This window comes from Pteropus medius, unplaced genomic scaffold, assembly GCF_902729225.1.
Source record: "Pteropus medius unplaced genomic scaffold, Ma_sr-lr_union100, whole genome shotgun sequence".
NCBI classification, from domain to species: domain Eukaryota; kingdom Metazoa; phylum Chordata; class Mammalia; order Chiroptera; family Pteropodidae; genus Pteropus; species Pteropus medius.
Window position 1 is genome coordinate 28,039,679 of NW_024351730.1, and position 22,886 is coordinate 28,062,564.

Consider the following 22,886-nt stretch of genomic DNA (forward strand, 5'->3'; position numbering starts at 1 on the left):
TCAGTTCTCTTCAATTTCATTTAAAAATAATTTTTTTTGCTACTTATTTATTTTAATTTTACAATAACTGAAAATAATATAATCAATTGGATCATAAATAATAATAGTAGAGATGGACAATTTTCATTTATTTAGTCAATAAACATTTCTTGAGTGCTACTTATTGATATAAAGAGGGTACGGAAAGAATAAATAAATTTGGAAGGTAGGAAATAAAGTTTTAGTTTTTGATATGTTGAGATTAAGGAGTCTACTGTTTATCCCAGTTAGTACAGTTGAGCAGGTGATGTGGATTAGGAGCTCAGGCACGAGAACTGAGATGGAGAAGGGGTTGGAATAGGATGGTATAGAGAAGGAGAGTTTAATTTTAATGTATTAGGAGAAAAAAGTGATAGCTTACAGAGAACCTAAGTTTGAGGAAGTTTTTAAATCTTTTTTCTCTTCTCCCCTTTCCCCTTCTTATTCTTCTACATTTTCCCCCCTTCTTTCATCTTTCTTTCCTTCTTTTCTCTTTTTTTTTGCTTTATTTCCCTCTTTCTGGTCTTTGTTTAGTTAAGATCATTTACATGTGTTTGTTATTTATGGGGAAAGGTTTTGGTGAGGTGAGTTTGATTATACTAGAGAAGTTTTGGGTAATTATTTGGAGTAACTAAAGAGTCAACAAGGGATGGAATTCAGACCATGCATGGAGATGATTTTTATCTTGAAAAGGAAGAGGGGCACCTAATCCTCTGAGTTGAATGGAAGGAGGTAGGGAACATTGTCAATATAAATAAATTTGCTAGTGATGGCACACAATGTTCATCATGTTCCCATTTAATGTCTTTAAAGTGAAGGAATAAGAGACTGGAACAATGTAATGAATGATAAAGATAACTAAAAATGTAAAAAATTACTCTGTAGTCTCTGGAATCTAACTGGTGATAGAAATTTGGAATTTAGAATTACATCAATAGCACAGTATGTAATTTTCAGCAAGAGTTGTCACAAGATCGTATGTAGGAACAGAGAAGTCAAACATTTGGATCAGTCTAGAGCTGATATTTTTCAATACAAAGAAGGTCAACTGACCGAGAAATTTGTAATTATTGTTAAGTATTTTGTGAATCTTAGATAAGTAAATAAGTTAAAAAATTAGTTATAGTGAATTAGGATAAAAAGAAGGAGCCAAGTAATCCAAGGCCTCAGTGAAGTCAAAACAGCAGTGTAGATGAACTAACAAAGAATATTAATAGACAGTAAAAATGCAAATAGAGTTATGAGTTATGACAACATCTAGAGCGAGGATCTGGATGTAGGTGGCTTAAAAGGAGTAGAATTAAGGTTAACATATACATTAACCTATTCTGCCTTGACAGTTACTTTGCAACTTAAAAGTAATCAAAGAATAGCAAGAGAAAAAAAAAGAGCATTTGGATTGGTGACATCAGCAAGATAGAAAAGTAGGAAGCTATGGACTCTTCATCCCCCTACAAATACACAGATTCCACAACAATCCCTAGACATATTTCCTTTGTGAGAAATCCAAAAACTAACTGAAAGACTCCTGAACCTCAGACAAATGCAAAACCAGTCTCAACAAGCTAGTAAAGAGGTTTGGGACACCCTCTTGCTGGAATCCCTATCCCAGGCACAACACCTTATGATCAAAAAGAAACCCCCTAGCTCTCAGATTTCCCCAGGAAAGGAAGGGGTGATTTATTTATCCAGATGCCTAACTTTTCTGAAGAGGCTCCCCAGAGGACTGGCTTCCAGTCTTGGAGTTCTGATGGATGTTTCACAGTCTATCCACCTAGGGGAAAATGGAGACAGTGGCCTGGGCTGGTAGACACAATAGATTTTACCTCCTGCTCCTCACAGAGTAAGCAAATAAAACCCACAGCTGCCTGCTTCTACTTGAGGAGGAAAAAAGTCAAAAGGGCTCCCCAAGAATCTTTAGCCAAGCTGATTGGTAGAGGTCTTCTTCTGTATGAGACCAGTCCATGAAGACTGGGAGAGGTGCCTGCTTTGTCTAACATGCAGGCATCAACACAGAGAGTCAAGGAAAATCAAGAATCAGGCAAAGATGTTCCAAAACAAGTAATAAGATAAATCTCCAGAGACTGATCCAAAAGATATGCAATAATATGATTTACCTGAAAGAGAATTCAAAATAACTTTCATAAGAATGCTCACTGGTGTCAAGAAAACAATGCATAAACACTGAGAAACTCAGCAAAGAGAAAGAAAATATTTAAAAGTACTGGAGCTAAAGAATACAATAATTGAACTAAAAAATATTCATTAGAGGGTTTCAGTATCAGACTAGATCAAGCAGAAGAAATGATCGGTGAACTCAAAAACAGATCATTGGAAATAACTAAGTCAGAGGAGCAAAAAGAAAAGAGAATGAGAAAGAGTGAAGAAAATTTAAGGAACTTATGGGACATCATCAAGGAGTCAATATACACATTAAAGGATTCTCAGAAGAAGAGAGAGATAAAGTACCAGAGAACTTATTCAGAGAAATCATGGCTAAAAACTTCCCAATTTTGAAAAAGGAAATGGACATTCAAATCCAAGAAGTTCAAGAGACACCAATAATGAAATAAATCTAAAGAAATTTATATCAACACACATTATAATCAAATTGTCAAAAGACAAAAAGAAAATTTTGAAAGGAGAAAAGTGACTTGTCACATCCAAAGGACTCCCTCCCCATAAGACAATAAGCAGATTTTAAGCAGAAACCTTGCAGGTCAGAAGGGAGTCAAATGATGTATTTATTCACAAGGCTTAACAAAAAGAGCGACCAACCAAGAATACTATACCTAGCAAACTTGTCCTTCAAACATGAAGAAGAGATAAATACCTTCCCAGAATAGCAAAAAAAGGTGACAAAGTTCATCACTACTAGACCTGATAATAAGAAATGATAAAAGGAATTCTTCAAGTTGAAATGAAAGGATGCTAAACAGAAACAAGGTAGCATAAGAAAGTATGAAACTCATTGATAAAAATAAATATATTTAAAAAATTACCTTATTACTGTAATGGTAGTGGTAAATCACTTAATTCTACTGTAAAAGTTAAATGACAAATGTTTAAAAAATAACTATAACTAAAAACTACTAAAAGATACATAGTATGAATAGATGTAAATCATGATAATAACATTAAGTACATGGTGGGGAAAAGTTAAAGTGTAAAGTTTGTGTGTATGATTGAACCTAAGTTATTATCAGCTTAAAATTTACTGTTACAACTATAAGATTTTTTAAGGGACAGTTTAAGGGATAGTTTGTCCCTTAAAAACTGTCCTAAGTTAGCTGCAAAAAATAGTTCTAGGAGATACACAAAAAAATAAAATGAATTATTCAAACCATACAATAAAAAAACAACAAAAAAACACAAAGGAAGAAAGCAAGAGAGGAAAACACAGACAAAAGAACTCCAAGACTAACAGAAAACAATTAATAATATGCCAAGAGTAAAATCCTTTCTATTAATAATTACTTTTAAGTGTAAATGGACTAAACTCCTTAATCAAAGTATATAGAGTAGGTGAATGAATTTTTTAAAAAAAAACAATTATATGATAAATACTGTATGATTTCACTTATACAAGGTATATAAAATAGTAAAATTTCACAAAGTCAAAGAGTAGAATAGTGGTTGTCTAGGGCTGGGGAAAGGGGAAATTGAAGAATTAATTAATGAACATAAAGTTTCAGTTCAGCAAAATGAATAAAGTAGGGAGATCTGCTGTACAACATTGCACCTACAGTAAACATGAATGTATTATACACTTAAAATTTTGTTAAGAGGGTAAATCTATCAACTTATCTTACCACAATAAAATAAAGTTTTTAAAAGAGCACTTGTTTTAGATTTTATAGTCTGGGTTTGAGACTGTATTCTAGCACTTACTAAATATATAAACTTAAAAAAATTTAATTACCTTTTCTCAACTTTGACTTCCTCATCTATATAATAAGAATTGTAATAAATAACATGCAGAAGTCTTACTGAAATAAAAATTAGTCTACATGGATAATGGAATAGGATAGCGCTATGGCATATTAGATACATCTTCTCATATATAATGTTTTATGACAAAGCCCTTTTTACAGCTCATGCCTTTTTAAGGTCCTGCTTTTCCTTCTTCACACCAGGAAAATATACTGAAGTCTATTCCATCTTTAAGAAAAACTCCCTTAATTTTTTATATCCCTCTCTAGTGCTGTCATAGTTTTCTTCATAATTAAATTCTTAAAGGAATTATTTTTCTTCAGTAATTAATCTTTTTTTATCTTCTCTTAAATTCTCTATAATTTGAATTTTGCTCCCTCCACTTTACTGCAACTGATCTCCCTATAAAATCCTTCCAAGTGCAAATTTTGATGAACTCTCTTTATACTTTACCTAATTTATGAAGCATTTGCTCTATTGTCTTTCTTAAAATAGTTGTTTCTTGATATAATCTTTTAGCTTTTGCAACAAAATAAGTCTCTTCTGGTTCCTTCTGATCACTGTTTTTTATTCTGTGTTGCTAATTCTTCTTTCCCTTTAAAGCTGGTGTTTCTAGATTTCATCCTTGCATTTATGTTCTCCTTTGGCCACTTCAGCCACCTCTTTGAATTTAAGCACCACTGATACTTCCAGATCTATTACTTCATCTTTAAAAATTCTCTACAGTTCAGAAATTCATCCATTGCCAATTACTCAATTAATATGCATTCAGTATGTACTATATATCAGGCATGGGCTGAGAGGTGGTATTGGAAATAGGGCAAAAAACAACACAAAGAAAGATACTTTGCTTTCATTTTCTTGAATGTTTCGTGGGGATTTCGACTTCAACATGTCTAAAACTGAACCCCATTCCCTCACCTCCTGCAATCCATTCCTTCTCTTATATTTTATATCCTCGTAAATAATTCCAACCACTTAAGAATTCAAATCAGAAATCAGAGTAATCCTATACTCTTCTTGTTGATATTTCTCTCTTCATCATTAAGTCCACTTTTTAATATCTTCTCAAATCTAGTCCCTTATTTTCATCCACAAGTAAACTTCAGTATCACCTTGGCTTTGCATGTTTAAAATAGGATAACTATATACCTACTTCATGGTGTTGATGATAAGATTAAATAAGATAATAGATTCATTAGGCTCAGAATAGTACCCAGCACATGATAATTATTAAGTAAATGTTAGTTATCTTTATTAAATACTAATAGTTATTAGCTATTTGAATGGGATTTGAAATGAAACCAGTTTCCCATCCCCACCAAAAGAACAAAAGAATGAAAAAACAATCCTTTTGCTTCATCAAAAGTACCATGTGCTCAACAAATTAACTTTTTAATATAAAGAATAAATATATGTATAAAGAGTACACACACACACACGCACACACACACACACACGATCTTCTTAAACTTTAACAAGGCTTTTCATTTGAGGTCTGAGCAACAAGATAGGAATGTGTGATATAAACCATGCCACTTCTAAGCATTGCTATGACTCAAGCAGCATTTTACTGGGAATACCTATATCTATACATCTCATAAATAATTATTTAGAGAGATTTACACATAAAATTTAGAATCATGCCCATTTGCAGATTTAGCAGTCTCCTAACTACGGAGGTCAAATTGTCTTCTTTGTTATGGACTGAATTGGATTAAAGAACCCTGCTTAGGGGCATAGTCAAACTGGCTCCTAATACCTTTACCAGTGAATTAAATCCATCACCAGTATATAGACTGCTATCTACCATTGCCCTGTTGGGGGCTGAGCCTGCCATGATAAACTTCATTTATGCTAGCTAAAGTGAGGACCCAGAAAGCCATGAATATTCAGCTCCTTTCTATAATTCACCAAATCAAATAGTCATTCCTGCTCCCTTAAGGAGGACTGACTAAACAAACCAATATGGTTGGAAAATCACTTTTCCTAACCTGGTGCCTCAGAAAGGGCAGGCACTCCTATGCTTTGGACATGAAAAGAGTAATGGGGGAAGAGAAAGAAATAGTTCTCACTAATGTGTCCTCCAGTGATATAAACATATGATCTGTGTAATCAATCTTTCTGAGTATTGAAATTTTTGAGGGTAAACATTGCATTTTCAGGTTATAGCACAAAAGTTGATGCCACAGAAAACAGTATAATTCAGAGCGAATTTAATAGATAAAATCTCTTTCAAAATGAATAAAGGGAGTTATAGAGGGAAAAACAATCCAGAAATCAGATAGTATTAGACATATTGGAAGTTTGTTAATATTTGAACATATTAAAATAATGTTAGAAATGTGTTAGCGGAAAGGAGGTATATAAAATAAGTATATTGAGAATTATTCCAACTCATATGACAGTATTATATTCATTTTGACAAGTAGGTCTAAAACAAAACATCAACAGGAAGTTTCCATAGACTAACGAAAGAAAAAGGATAAACTGCAGGCAATGTTGAACAATTGAAAGAACACGAATGCATGTACTTTGAAACATACAGATCCGAATTGAAATATTAGTTTTATGACATATTAGTTGCAGGGCCTTAACTATGCTAGTTGACCTCCCCTAGTCTACTTGTCTTGTCTATGAAATGGAAGTAGCTACACATGAATGTGATAGAATACATTACATCACATCTGCCAATGTAACCTATCAGATGCAGATTGTTTCCTCACTTCCTGGGAAATATATTATTGGAAAATAGAGCTTGTAAGAAATGAATTAATTTGTTTTGAATGAAAAGAGATGACTTAGGCTGCCATTGCTTCTGGTAAACAATCTCTTAATATCTTGAATACTCTTAATACCTTGATGAGTCTGAGCTGAAAGAAATAGCTTTAAATTCTTCTTGACTTCCTGGGAATATAATACTGGAATAGGCCCTAGGTCCTAGAATGTCCAAACCAGAAAATCACACAAAATATCCATAAATATGTATCTGATTTGAGAAATATGTAAATGATAACCCACCAAGAATAACCCACTCTAATCTCTTCTGCAAGAATTTTAAGCACACATGTGTTCTACATGTTTATACAGGCATGACCTGATCCATTTATCTTGAAATTGAACTTCTCCAAGTATTTTTTGAAATATATTTGTCAATTTAATGTATTATACATATCAATTCTTAACAAGTGTTTATTTTTATAGCTATTACAACTGGGACAATCATATTGCTGTTTGGAATTCAACTCCCAATTATCAAGTGATCGCTGATAATCCAGAAGGCTTACTTTTCAAATACAAAAGAGACAGAAAAATTCTCAACGTGGACCCAAAGGTAAGTCTGCTTTTATATTTATCACCAAATCTTGCTGTATTTGTACTATTATTCAAAAAATCTATTAAATATTGGATAGCCTTAAGTTTTTATATCTAGAATTGAAAAACTATGTTGAAACTTCAAGCATGTATTATTCTTACAAAACCCCAAAACTTAATAAATTAATAGAAATCAATATGGAAGAGTTTTGGTGGAATTTAAATAGAACTCACAAATGGGAACCCTTCTCTATGCCTACGAGCAGAATTAGATTAGGGAGGCAGTGGGTCATGCATTTGTGCGCTCTCATCCTGGGATCTCCAGTCTCTTTTTGCTCTAAATGGGGACATGAGTCATTTAAGAAAGGGAGATTCTCACCTCACATATGTATTTAGAATTCTAATATCACTTTTTACATGTAAATAACACTGAAAACAGCCTTTAGTGTATTAAGTGTTAACTTAGAAAATACATTTTATTTGAATATTTTAAAGACATGTCCTATAATATTTTGAATTATTTCAAAGATAAATGTTAATATCTTACACATTTCAAAGACTTCATTTTGCATCATGATTTTTAGTCATGACTTGTCATATGTTTGGTGGTAGAGGTTAAAACTTTACTTAAAGTCATATGTTCTTGAGTTGCTTGAGCTTCTTTTTTGAACTTTTGAAAAATGTGTTAATTACATGACAGAATCAGTCTAAAATCCAAAGTCAAGAAAAACATTCTTTCATAATGAAAGAAATAGGATCGGGGTGAGGATAGACTAAAGAAAAAGGAGAGTCTGGTTCTAAAATCTTTTCCAAAACTTTTTAGAAATTTAAAACCGAAAATAAAATTATTTTGTTTCATATCCACTCACTACAGTTCTTAGTACAGTTAATAAAAAGTGCTCAATATCCATGTGCTCAAAGAATGAATGAATAAAATTTTGTAGCAAGAAATGGATTGTCGTCTGTAATTAGATATATCAGAAACCCCAAATCAGTGACTTACACAGAGGGAGCTCTTTCTTTCTCATGTGTGAGTTTGGATGGTGTCAGTCATCTGAGCCAGGTTGGTCCTCATCCTCATAGGTCAAAATAGATCTCCAACCAAAATAACCAAGTCCCAAACAGACTTCATGGAGAGAACTCAGAGGGTGCAAAGGACATGCATCCATTGCCTTGTAAGGGAGTTTCCCAAAAGCTGCCACACAAACATTCGCCTATGCTCCATAACAAGAGCTTGGTCAGATGGCCATATCTAACTACATGGAAGACTGGGAAATGTATCCTTATTCAGATGGCCACATGATCAACTGAAAACAGGAGTTCTAAGAAAGGAAGAAGAGAGGTTTGGGTAGTGGTTTCTAACACAATACTATCTCCTTCAAAAGAATACTACTCCTTGTTTGTTTGTTTCAGTTTTCTCATTAGCAAAATGAAGGACTAGACCTGAAAATCTTTAGGGTCATATTTATTATAAATTTATGAATACCAAGGAAGTTTATCAGCACACCTTCTCTCTAGTATTGCCTCTTATCATAAATGGGTGTCAAAATGTTATCAGTTAGGGCAAAGTACAGAAATCTTAATAAACAGCATTTACAATGTATTTTCCTTTTAGAAAGCTAAACTATATATGTAAGAAAAGATGTAAAATTATTAACAGTTTCATTAAGATGTATGAAACAAATTTTTGAATTGGTTTTGAATGACATTACACTTAAGTTATTTTAGGGCTCTGTTTTAACTAATGGCATATACATACTTCCAGAATGTATGCCATGAATTATAGCTTTTACAGTCTTTGTGGAATGATTATTGAATGCAAACTGTTACATGAACGTAGTTCAAATAACTTTAACTAAAACACTCACTTCCAAAATAATCAACCATAAAGTTTCAAAGATTTAGTCAACGATTCATGGAATGTAACATTTTCTTTTTTTTCTGGAAGATTTTGATTATAATTTAAAAGATTCATGATGAGTCTGAAGGAAGGGTATTTTCAAATCTTTGAGAAAGAACAAGGATTTAGTTAATTAGTGATAAGAGTAAAGAATTATCAGGTAGGATACTTGACAGTATTTGGATATTTACAGTTTTTTAAATGTTATTTAAATTTTATCTATTGAAGATAAAAATTAATAACCCACTTACTGGAAAATAATATTGGCCTCAGCATCAATAAATGAAATTCTATGTCTTACTTTACTATTAACTGGCAGTATGACCTTGAGAAATTCATCTAACCTCACTTGGCTTTAATGTTCACAAGTGGAAGATGAAAGTGTTGTCATTTTCTATCTCCAGAGTCCCTCTACAGCCCCAGGTCTAATTCACAGCAACTTTGACTCAGCTGGGCCCAGAAGTACATAGTTTCATAAGCAGCCAATGTGATTTTGAGATAGATTATCCATAAAACACAATTTGAGAAAATTTGCTCCATAAAAAGACAATAATCTCAAGAGATCTGGCACTCTGTTCTGAAACATAAGTGTTCCTGAATGTTCTCAAACAAAATATAACACATATATTTTAATTTTTATAGTTAGATATAAAATTATCATGTACATCCCTTACATAATTTATTTACCTTCTTCAAAGAGCCATGATCCTTTTATATTTTATGCATCCACATAGCATCTTTTACAGACCTACAGGAGAATCAAGAAATAAGCTAAAATATCGAGTTTTTTAAATCACTAATGCACAATGATAAGAATTACATTTTTATACTCAATTTTTTTCTTGGTAATTTTGCTTGAAATTCTTCCTAAGGTAATCACCTTCTTATAACTCGAGTTAAAAAGCTCTAAAATATTATAAGAACAGTATAACTCAACTCTCCTTTTCCTTTCCTTCAAGTATTCTCTTTGAAATATTTTATGCTTAAAATTAAAGAGAACGAGATAAATGAAAGATGGAAACAGTGATAAACAGGATGTGTTTCTTTCGTACAGAACAGATGTAGACTCATTAATTCTGAAGTATGGTTCCCATGAAACATACTTGTTTGTGAATGGTTACAGTGGAAAAAAAAGAAAACTGTGCAGGTCTTACAACAAGGAATATGTGCTCATTGGTTAAGAAATTCCAAATGCAATAAGAGTTTGGTTGCATTGAAAAAAGGACCACTGACTTTAACTTCCCTGCAGCTGTATAACATCTGGAACAAATAAGGCAGGTTTCTATTTTTGAGTGAAGAATGCTTGTTTGAGTGATTCACACCCACCAAGATGTTTCCAGTGTATTATCTTTAGAAGGATTGCGTGGAAACACTTTGCACTCACTCCCCTATGTTATCTGGACAAATTAAAAAATAGGCATTTTTCTTTTGCTTTTAGAAAACATTAACCATGGGAGAGTTTGCTTTGAGTCTTTGCATAACATAGGTGGCCTAAAACCTTCACAATCTACTAATGAGAGAGAAAAATTGTGTAGAATAGTTTACACTAGCTGTTTTCTCCTTCCCTCTTTCATTCACTTAATGTGAGAGCCCATCATCTACGAAAAAAATTCTGGTTAATAGATATTCAATCAATATTCATGGAATAAATGATTGCACAAACGATTCCCTCTAAACACATAAGAATAATGCTACACTAATTAAAAATTGAGGAATGGATTATGTCACTGATATCTGATGTAGCAATGATAGTCAGAAAGGGTATATTCACCCCACTCTACATTGATCCAAGTAACTCAGAAAAAAAGTTGCAGGAATTCATCAGTGGAAACTACTGCAGTCATAATTTTAAGTTTTGTAGAGGTCATGCAGAAGTCTATATTTTGGTATGTGTTTTCAAGTCTTCTTTTGCAGTTCTCAAATTAAGACTGTTGAATTAGGACATATTTTTGATTTATGAACAAATTATTCAAACGGGTTAAATGACTTGCTCAAGGTCACATAGTTTATTATTAGTAGAATCTGGCAATGGAGCTTAAACTTAAATATTATAAGATACCATAGGGCATGTAAAGATGAGCGAGACTTCAAATCAACCCTTGCCCTTTCAATATTTATACTATTTTTAAGGAAACAAGCATGTAAAAAACATATCTACACTATAAAGCAGAAAGCTATATATATGTCACAAAAGAGAAATGCTTTAGGAATTCAGTGGAAGAAGAAATGGCTTATGATCTGTGGCAGGAACCAGTGGAGAGGGGACAATAAGGGAATAGTATTGGGAATAATGTTAGGTGATAATAGACGAGGTGATCTTTTAACTAGACTTGAAGAATGATTAGAAATTGAACACATAGAGACAAAGAAGCAGGCAATTACAGGAAGAAACCCTACTAGCAAAGATAAGGTTGAAGAGTGTAAACAGACAAAGGAGTACCTAAACAGTTCAGTTTGGCCGCTGCATTGTTTTGGAGGCGTGGAGTGGGAATTAAGTGTGGAAAAAATCATGAAAAGCCTTGAATGCAGGACTGATGAAGATCTTGGACTGAACTTGATAGGAAATCTAGAAACATGCCAAGGCTCTTGTGCAGGGAAATAACAGGATGGAAGTTGTGTTTTAAGGACATGAGAGGGTGTAGATTAGGACAGACTAGAGAGGAAAAACTAGAGAAGACGAGAGCATAACAGTACTTCAAGTGAACAACAAAGAGGACTAGAACTAGGGTTCCTGCCATAGTTAGCAAGCTTCTGCATTGATGTTTTTAATATTTCAACTACCTTATTATTCTGATAAAGACCAAATTTATAGAATACATATCTATCTAGAAAAAGTGTTTGAGAGATCTTAGTTTACCATCACCTTCAGAAACAAGAGAGGATGGGGAGAATGGAGGAGTGTAGAGAAAAAGGAGAGCTGGATGGGTGTCTATGCATCTGTTGCCTCTTCATTCTTTTATTCAACCCTCCCTTCCTCATTTGATGTTTACTGAGCACCTATTGGACACTACGAGGTATAATAAGTGAATCAGAAAGGTGGGTTTCTTTTGCCCTAACAAGCTTACAGGTTAATTGGTGGGTGAGTGGGTAAGTAAATATAATATGCATAGAAGTCACAATCTAGAAAGTGACCTGAGAACATGGAAAACACTCTACTAGAATTCAGAGGAGACAGAATTTACTTTTGACCTGAGGCATTAAAAAATGAGTTAATGGAGGAGTTAGCATCTGAACTGAATTTTGAAGAGTGGTTATGGTGAGGACAGAGGGACTGGAGCCGAACGGGTATTCTAGTAGGAAGGAACATCACACATAAAGGAAACACAGAGCATAGGGCTGCATGGCAAGGGAGAGGACCTAGAAGAGCGCATAACAGTAATTCAAGAAAAAGAGGACTAGAACTAGGGCCTGATATCAGAATCACCCTGGAATCTTTAGAATATATGAAGCCTAACCTCATCTCCAGAGATTCAGGTTGAATTGGTCTGGGTTGAAGGCCTGGGCATCTTACTTTTCAAAAGCTCCCCAGGTGATTTTAATGAGCAACCAGGGTTGGGACCAAGGTGCAGGAAGGAGGGTAATAGCAGAGAAATTTTGAGGAGAAATCAAAGTACAACTATGGAAGCCGAACCAAATGAATTTTTGCCATTCTGCATAGTTCAATGAGAATCCGTACCATTTGTGTCGTGACTTAGAATCGAAATTTCTAAGTATGAAAATGCATAAACCATTTTGAAAAGAGATGATGTTATTTCTCTCTGCTGGCTAAATTTTATTGGTATAAAAAAGAAAATCAATTGTATGAAATTCGATAGGACAGAGTGTCCTTTCTGCTATTTTGTTTACTGTCTATTGGAGTACATCTTGAACATAATTGCTTGATAAATGGCTGATGACAAGACAAGCAAACAAAAAAAGCATGTTGTAAGATCTTAGAGATGATGTGGTTTCTATTAGATGTAGGAAATTAGCGAAACAAACGATGCTGTTATGGGATAAACACTCTGGATTCATCCTGAGTGTCACAGAACTTGAAATGCATGGACACTGTAGATTGTGCACCGATTTAGCAGAATGTGTTTTTTTCCTTTTACATATCAGTACTCCTCACTGCACGACAGAAGCCCTTGATCCAGACTCGTCTTTCTGAAAATCACAACTGTTCAAACATAACAATGTATTACTTTGGGATGTAAAATATTATCCAAGAATTCATTATCAACATCCGACCCTCTATGGCTTGAGTAGGAACAGTTCTGTCAATTCAGTAAAGCATTTCCCTCCTTCTCTCCTCACAGTAGCCAATCCTATGAGCCCGGGGCTCCACCCCTAGATACTCAAACTGAGTCTGGCTGTGGTAAGGCCCAGGAATCTGTGTTTTAATGCCTCCCCCAAGAGATCCTAAAGAGTAGCTGGATTTGATATCCACTACTTTGACACAGTCATATTTTATTAGGTGTTGCTTCACTTTACTGTATGTCCATAAAGTAATCACACTTCATTCCTCTGAAATAAATTTTAATTTGACCGTCTTAATTTTAAGTAGTTTAAATTACACATTTCTGCGTATGCACAAACAAACTAGAAAATACAGACCATATACCAAAGACTTCTGGCATCTCTACAGTAGTGCCGCAGACTGCACTGGATGCTTTCTGCTGATAAATTGCTGCTACTTTTCCCTCACTTATTTGGATCATTTTAGATCCACAGTATCCATTCCTACTATCACTGCCTTATCAAAAATCACTTTGTCAGGTAGATTCATCCAGAGGCGCAAATGAAACAATATATGTGACAAAGACTTGTAAAACAAACCGAAACGCGAGGCAGAAACTCTTTCTGGTCATTTTACCGCTGCATGTCCAAAGCTAGCATATGGCAGGTGCTCAGTAAACATCTGTGGAATGAATAAATTGAATATTAAATATTTGCTAAAGAAATGAATAGTAGGGCCAAAAATAATTCTGGAAACTCTTGAGGTTAACTTTAAAATGTTTTAGGATCTTAGGCACCAGAAACATATGTAGAACTAAAGCTATTTTTAGCTGAAAATTACCAGAGTAGGTGAATTAACACCAGGGGTTTTTTGCTCAACTTTGCAGTGCTAACCCTGGGTGTCCAGAGCAGTGGCAATGTGTTAGGTCCATAGCTGAATGACAAAAGCAATTGTTTTATTATTTTTTAAATCTATTATACAGGTACAGAAAAGAAATGCCAAACTCTATCTTCTTTTTCTATGAGCCAAAGAATATATAAGTGAACAAGGTTTAAAATGAAAAATAACTACTGCCAATAAAAATACATGTTTTTTGTTTTGGGGGAGTTGTTTGTTTGTTTTAATTTAGCAGAAGATTTCAGAAGTACCTTCTCACAGCTATTCTCTCTGTTCTGTCTCTCCCAAGCAACCTGAGCACTTGCTGCTATTAGTAGGGAAGGTGTTAATTGCCTCCTTAATGCTGCCTCACGTTTCATCAACTGGCCTTAATTTCCCTTGCCACACAGGCATTAAAATCAGATGGAGCCAGTAGCAGTCTTGAAATTGCTCTTCTCAAAATGGAAGCCCATAACATCCTGCATCCTTTCCGCAGATGGTTCAAATTTAATCTCTTAAAGCTCCACCCTCCCAGTGAAGGTCTTCAATTTTACAATCTTTTTACAGGTCCCAGGTATATTTTCTATTAGCCATGAAAACAACAACAACAAAAACAAAAACAAAAAACTCTCACACTGAAAAGAATATGTTTAAGCAAGGCTATGGTTTCTTCAAAGTCTCCAACAGTGTTCCCTCAAACGCCGCACAAACTTGAAGTAATATAGCAGGAGACACTTACTGAATCACCAACAGCACTTTTTTGGCTCCTGGATTTTCCTCGGAGGCCTCTTGTAAACGTAGCTTTTTAACTGTGGCACAGTCACAGTTATTAAGTAAAGCTGAGGTCTTGCCAAGTTTCTGGTTTTGCTGCCCAAATTACTGACTGTTTGGTTGATTATAGCCCTAAAACACCCACATGCTAAGAAGCTTTTAAACATTTTCTCCCCTGGGCAATCACCTGGTATACCTGAACTGAAAGTCCGCCACATATAAATTAAGTATTTACTCAACTAACTGCTGCTAAAATCAATGGCCTTGAGGAATACATTAAAAATTACATAACAGAGCTTGGCTTTTATGAATTAAAAGTCCTAAAATTTAAATGTTCTGCCCTCCTCTTGACCTGGAAAACTGATTTTAATTTTATATGTAGTAGTATGGAACGACCCCCAGAGATAAGCACATTATCGTTAAGCATCCGATGTGTGAACTCATATGTAAAGTGCAGCACAGAAAAGAAAAAAATGAAATATATAATTTCGAATTATTATATGTATACAATTATGTAGTAGTAAAGAGTATAACCTAGCACCATCCACGCAGAATATCTGCAGTAAAAAGAAAAGTACGTATCCCAGTAATACATTCGTGACATTAGAAGGGCAACCTACTCAAACCTTATGCCAAAGGTAAAAGGAACCAATAGAACCTAGGGAAATGAGGATGGAGGAACCTGAGGAAGAGAGCTCAGGCCCAATTCAAGTTCACTTTTTCACACAATTTTTTTGTCATATTCAGGACAAGGAGTGTGGGCAACAGTGGGAGGTAGTTTTCTAGCTGGGTGAAATGGCTGAATGAGAACAATGAAGTACACAGATGTTGCATTATGAAGTTGTTCACCTGAAACTTATACAATGTTATTAACAAACATTACCCCGATAAATTTAATTAAAATTTAAAAATTGAAAAAATTTTTAAAAAGAGCAAAATAACTGTTTCCTCCATGATTTCAAAGACCCGATAATTAATGATAAAGAAGCAGGTACTAAAAAACAAATGAGTCAGGCATGGAGTCACTGCAGGTGCAAAATCATAATTAAGGGACTATTTCTAATTCAAAGAGAGCATGATTTCTCCAGGGTCTCAACAGTAGAACAAGTGGTCAACTCTCATGACTTCTATGTAACCATTCACCACCCCAGCAGATGCTTACTTTCTGAGCCACTGAAATCCCAGAGCGGGATGAGGGACATTGAAGTATATTGGAACATGAAACACAACAGTGGGAACAGTGATCAAGGCCATTGGCAAGAGAAGAGATCTCACATTGACAATGTCTAAGTGGTTATTGCTGGCTAGGTTATCTTCAGCATAAACAATGGTGGCCTCAGCAGTATATATTGCCTCAAATATGTGCAGCAAGAGTTTAAAAAAAAAAAAAAACAAATGACAACCTTGACTTAGTAGTCCAGAAAACTACTTCACAAGTACATAAGGCTTCTCCAGGAGATAGGATCATAACCTTTGGAAAATACAACCTACTTTAAAAATCTGATAAGTTTCATGGATTTGTTCACAACAGAAAAGGCACACATGGCCATGTGCATGGAGTAGAATAATAATGTTTAGGATATTCAGAAACCTGCTTGAGTCTTTTAATGTAATTCCACTTGACAATTGAAGAGCTAAGATCTCCCCTAGAATACCTAGGAGTGTTTAAAAGGGGCTGGAAGGAAAACAGGACAAGAAGCAAGGGGTCAGAAATAGCCACCAGGACTTAAGCAGAGAAAAGCTGTTTAAAAGGGGCAATAGGTACAATGAGTTGGAGTTCAGTAGATCTCACAGGCTTTGTGATTTGGTCAGATTACTTAGGACTTTTGAGCACTTCTGTACTTTGTTTTCTCATCTGTAAAATCTGTAAAAATAAATATTTACAAAAGATTGTGAAAATTAAGTGCGAGAATGTGTTTAATGTTCCACTGCATAGGTGCTCATTGAATGAATATTGCTTCTGAAGTTCTAAAAAGATGTCGTTTTTCACTGCAGTAGTTAAAAAATGGATATTAACTGTATGTCCATGACTGGGAAATGGTTAAATAAACTATGGTATATCAATACAGTGAAATAGTATGCAGCAATTTTAAAAATGAGTTCAAGTTGCATTTGCTGAAGTTAAAAAACTAACTGTATAATAATGTAGATAATATCCTATGAAGTAGAATTTATAAAAGAATTTCCCATTGGCAAACATTTAGGTTGGTTTTAAATAACAACTCTCTATAACCAAGTTTCTGGGTTTTTTTTCTTTAAGGTGGATTCCTAAAATGGCAATTGCTCAATCAAAAGACATACTTTGTAACACTTTAGAAAAGTATTGTCAAATCATTTGGCAGTTACACCATGTCAATTTACAATTACATATACCTGCAGTAAGACTACCCATTCACCATGTTCTATTTATTTTGTAAACTTTTTAAGTATTGTTCTTTTTAAAGTTCAAATTTATTTGGTGTCATTTTAATTTGCATTTTTAATCATTATTAGGAATGAACACTTTTTTCATATGTATGTTAATATACTGTATTTCTTCTTCTGTAATTATTATTGCCCTCTACACACTTCTCTATAGAGATTGAATAGGGTTTTTTTTTTTTTCATTAAGTTTTAAGTATTCTGTATATAAAATGTAGAAAACCTTTGGCTATCATATTGATAGTTACACCATGCATTAAAGTTCTTTGGTGTCCTTGGTAAGTCCTGAGATTATACAAGAGTTCTGAGAAGAAACAAACAAAAAATATATACATATATACATATATATACACACATATATTATCTCTAAAACTATACACATAAAATGCACACACACAGTCACATAGACAGCTTATAGCTTTGGATCTAAACTTTAGCCACAAGTCAAAAGTAAGCACAAAAAATTAAAACTCTATATATCAAAAAGTTGTTATCGTTTTTAGTGGACACCAGATTCTTAATTTGAGCTCACATAGAGAAGTAGATAAATAAAGAAAATAATAAGAAATCATATTCTCTGTTGTCTTCCATCCAAGATAAAATAAATCTCTGTAATCCATTCATTTACACAGATCACAAAGTTTAGGCCATAAAACCAAATCCCAAATCATTGCTGTCACCAACGGGGAATAATTTATTGATTGTAAAAGTTTCAAAAACAGAAACAAAACACAAAAATAGTAAAAAGGAAAATATGTAAAAAAAAAGAAAGAAAGAAAGAAAAAACAGGATTAGCAAAGTAAACATTCTGTTGCTCCTGAGACTCTACCTCTTGAACAGAAAAGAAATGCATGAGTGGAAGTCATCTACAAGGTGCAACACTCTAGCAACACAGGCTACTCAGGCTACTCAGCCATCAGCCACTAGGCATCGCAGTGGAACTTCCAAAATGTTTACAAGATAATTTTTCTAAAAGATGTAATAGTGACTCTCATACAGATATAAAATGAATGTGCCAAAGATTTTATTTAATTTATTAATTATAGAGGGAGCACAGTTCAAAGAAGAATTCAAAGAGCATAGCATATATGGAGAATAAGAAAAATTAAAATTAATTTACAAATAGATGCAAAGCAGGTCTAATTAATTGCATTCCACTGGGCACAATTAATTTGCATCTTTGTAGACAAGAATATTTTGTCTTATTATCAGTTTTCTATAACTTATAGAGCTATAAAATAGCACAAAAATATGAAAGGCGGAAAAAAAATGTGAATGGGTGAGCCACTCAGGACACCTAGTCTTTTTGTTTTACCCATTTCAAAGTCCTTACAATTTTACTGACTCGGTTTAATAAAATATGGTTCCAAGTATATTTACTCTTATCTAGCCCAAGAAATTAAGTACTACGGGGAAAAGTCAATACCAAAGCTTCTCTCTAGCCTCAGATCTAAATTTCTTATCTCTTTCTACAAGAGAAGAAGAGAAAGCAAGTAATATTATTTTATTGTACACCAAATATGGAAAAGGCCCAATGACTAATATTTTCCAATTGTAGATATTGTCTAACTCTTTCAGTATTTCTCTCTTCTCTTTTTTAATACCACACCAGTGAATATTTGTTCTCATAGGAGCTTCCTAAGAGCCCGTAAGTATGATAGACTATACTGGATAAAGGTAAAAAGAATGAATATTTTTTTCGGAGATTACAATTTGAAGGAGATAAAGCATATCAATAGTTTTGAAAGTGATAAGAAGCTTTTCACGAAACCCACCATGGACAGGTTACTTTCACTACTCTGAATCAATTCCAAACTCAAGACATTTTTATTTAACAAACTTGAAATCAAGATAGAATTCTTTTTGATTTTTTAACCTGTGATCACATGTTTGCAAAGCCCTTCACTGGGAATTCTGCAGAATTAGTGACCCATGGTGTTCAGCAGAGTCTAGACAAGTGTGGGCCTGGGACACTGCTTTGATCCTAGATATTTTCAGTGATATCACAACCCAGGGCCTCAAAGCTCCTGATTGGAATTATTACTGGTGGCTCTAAAGAAAAAGAATCCAGGGGAAAACATGAAAATATCTCCATGGCCACAACCTTTTTAGGTCTGTTGCTAAAAAAAATTGAAGCAAGAGGAAAATTTATTTAATGCCAATTATTTGCATGGACTGGACTGATTAACAATATGATTTATGTATTTTAGGCTCCACCAGGTGACAACTCTACTAGAATCCCTATCCAGACAAAACTCTACATACAAGTTGTCATTTTTGACCACATTTCCAGAAGAAAGACTTAATGACCAACATGTTAGATGGTTCCCTAATTGTTTGCTAAATTTAATGAATCCTGTAACCAGAAACAAATTAGAATAATACATGAGTCTTACAGCTGGAAGGCAAATTGGAATATTAAAAGTTAATAAAGAAATGAGAAAGAAAATCGTAACCTTGACATTTTTTTTATTATTATTATTGCACAGATAGCCTCTTAATCTGATTTGAGGTTTTTCTTATTTTTTCCCCCTGACCACTGAGGTTGATTGCAACAGCTCATGTGAGAAAATCTTGTTGCTACTTCAAGGATACAATAATTAGTGACATATTTTATAGCTCAGATTTTCCAAAACAAAAATGTTCCAGGTCCTACTATTGCCAAATCCAATGGACCAAAAATTATGCTATTATGGCATAAAACCTTAAAAATTGATAAGGGTAGCAAATTGGAGGACAGGCGTAAAGAAATATAAATACAAGGTTTTCAATAACAATAAATGAGTAAATAAAATCTGAAATATCCCATGAGATGATATACAAATGAATGAAAGTATTAGGTATGTGTATGTGCCTGGATAATGCAAACCCCAGGACAAATAAGCTGAGAAAATGAAATCTAAAGGAAACCAGAAAATTTTAGAGAAATGTGACTTCATAAGAGAAAAAAAAAACAAAAAACATATTTTCCTAATGTCTCCTGCAGATGGCTTTTGTGTAGAAAAGATATTATTCAGAGGCCACTTGTGAATCAAAATTAATATTTGGTTCTTCATCTTCTCTTTTCCAGTCTCTTCTCTTCCCTTTCTAAACTACTGAGGCAGTTACATGGGACCAAGCAAGGTAGAAGTTTGCTCAGTGTGTGGGGGAGGGAGAGCCCAGAGCAGAGCATTAGAGTTCCAATGGAGTGAGAAGGGTATATTTTATGGGGGAGATGATGGTCTGCCACAAGGTGTCAGATCCCAGTCAAGGTGAGTAGAGTGATATTAAGTTAGAATTAGATGTGTCGGTGTGGTCTCATCAATTTCAATATACTGATACAGAATATATGTTAATATGTGTATGCACACATATTCCCTTGCTCTGTCTTGTCCGCTGAGAGAGCCTAGGGGCAGCAACACCCAATCAATCAATCAGCACACCTAGCACCCAGATCAATCAATGAGCACACCTAGCACCCAGATCAATCAATGAGCACACCTAGCACCCAGATCAATCAATGAGCACACCTAGCACCCAGATCTCAGTTTTTCAACACCGTTTCTACCAAAAGGAAGCAGAGATCGTTGGGAAAATGACTAATTCCAGGGCTGAGGCAGGGAAAATGCAAGAGCCTGGAATATCTTTTTGTGCCAGGAAGCAAAGAAATTTTCAAAAATTGAAGGAGATTTATCAAAAAGACACAGAACCCAGCTCGAAAAAGTTCCCATTGGTCAAATCCGGGACAGTTTGGGCATCAAAATAAATAATGATAACAAAGGCATAAAATGAGAAACCATGAGTCCATTCTGATCTATATAAACGAATAAATGGAAAGTTTAAGGCGGAATGAGACAAATACATAATATCTCCCCCAAAACATACCTATTAATTACAGAAGGAACAATGTAAAAGCCGGCAGACCATTAATGAAGCGAACTGAATTTGTTCCGCACAAAATAAGATGTGTCAAAGGAATTTAGCATCCTTTCTGTAACAATCCTGTGCACGGTGCATAACCTGGATTTAAGCAACAGAAAACAAATCCAAATCCAGAGACATTATACAAAATAGCTGGCCTGAGATCTTCAAAATTGTCAAGGTCATGAAAGTAGAAGACCAAGAAACTTTCCCAGACATTAAAATCAAATGCAGCACATGATTCTGAGTTGTATCCTTACTCTATAAAGGGAATTTGGAGACAGTTGCTAAAAATGGAATGGTTTCTGAAGATTGGATTGTAGTAATGTAAAAATGTTTATGTCCTGATGAGTATGTTATGGCTATGTTAGAAAATGTCCTTAATTGTAAGAAATTACACTAAAACATTTGGGAATCAACGGGCATCATGTCAGCAAATTATTTATAAGCATTTCAGGGGAAAAAAGTCTTTGTGCTATATTCATAACTTTTCTGTAAGTCTGAGATTATTTTGAAATAAAATAATCTCATATTTTTTATAAATTCAAAACTCGAATTACTTATGCTTTAAATATATGTATAAATTTTATTGTTCAATCTATAGATTTGATGGAATTTTAACAATCACTTTTATGAGTTCTATAGTTTAATTAACTAAATTCCTTTAAGCATTTTAATTTTTTATGAACTTTATTACATTCAATTTTCTAATGATTTTAAATTTTCAATTAACAAGTAAGCTTTCATATATATTTAAATAACTTGTAAATTTAATAAATTAAACTTATAAGTATAATGACTCATGTTCTCTTAAAAGTTTCAATGTAGCTTACAAATTTATAAAATTTCAATTTAGTCATGTCTGAATTAATTATTCAAATATCACATTTAAAAATAGAGTAGTGAGGTTTGCCAATTAGATACTCTAACTTCCAATATACCAGGTTTTTTAATGTTTTAGCTATTTGAAATATTTTTAAGTATAGGTATTTAAAATATTTAAAATATTTAATATATTTACAGATTATGCCTATATTTAATCCCAAGTTTGAGACACTAAAAAATCAATCATGTCATCACAAGTAATTTTTACATTAGCTTCTGAACTGAATTTACTGGTAGTAAAAGATGGAACGAAGATTTGAGTTGGGTTATGGATTGTGTTCATTCGCTAGGGCCACCGTAACAAAATATCAGACTGGATGGTTTAAAACAAAGGAAGCTATTTTCTGATAGTTCTGGAGACTGAAAGAAAGTCCAAGATCAAAGTGTCAGCAAGTTTGTTTTCTTCTGAGACCTCTCTTGGCTTGCAAATGGCAGCCTTCTTGCTGTTTTTTGTGTTTGTTTGTTTGTTTGTTTGTTTACATGGTCTTTCCTCTGTGCAGGCATTCCTGATGTCTTTCCAAGTGTCAAAATTTCTTTTTCTTATGAGATCACCAATTAGATTGAATTAGAGTCTACCCTAATGACCTCATTTTACCTTAATTACCTCTTTAAAGGTTCTAACTTAAAGTACAGTCACATTTTGAGGTA

General features: G+C 33.9%; 1 protein-coding gene across 4 annotated transcripts in view; it reads left to right on the top strand.

The window, feature by feature from the left end:
* The window catches only part of CFAP299 (cilia and flagella associated protein 299), a 528,622-nt gene that overhangs the window by 482,241 nt on the left and 23,495 nt on the right, over positions 1–22,886 (top strand). For 2 of the 4 annotated variants that reach the window (XM_039845554.1, XM_039845552.1), the window contains exon 5: positions 7,156–7,474. In XM_039845554.1, coding sequence (XP_039701488.1) covers positions 7,156–7,384 — 229 coding nt within the window. In that variant the 3' untranslated portion in view covers positions 7,385–7,474. Of the gene's footprint in view, positions 1–7,155; positions 7,475–19,663; positions 19,903–22,886 lie in introns of those variants that run through there. The other 2 variants (XM_039845553.1, XM_039845555.1) reach the window with 2 other exon arrangements.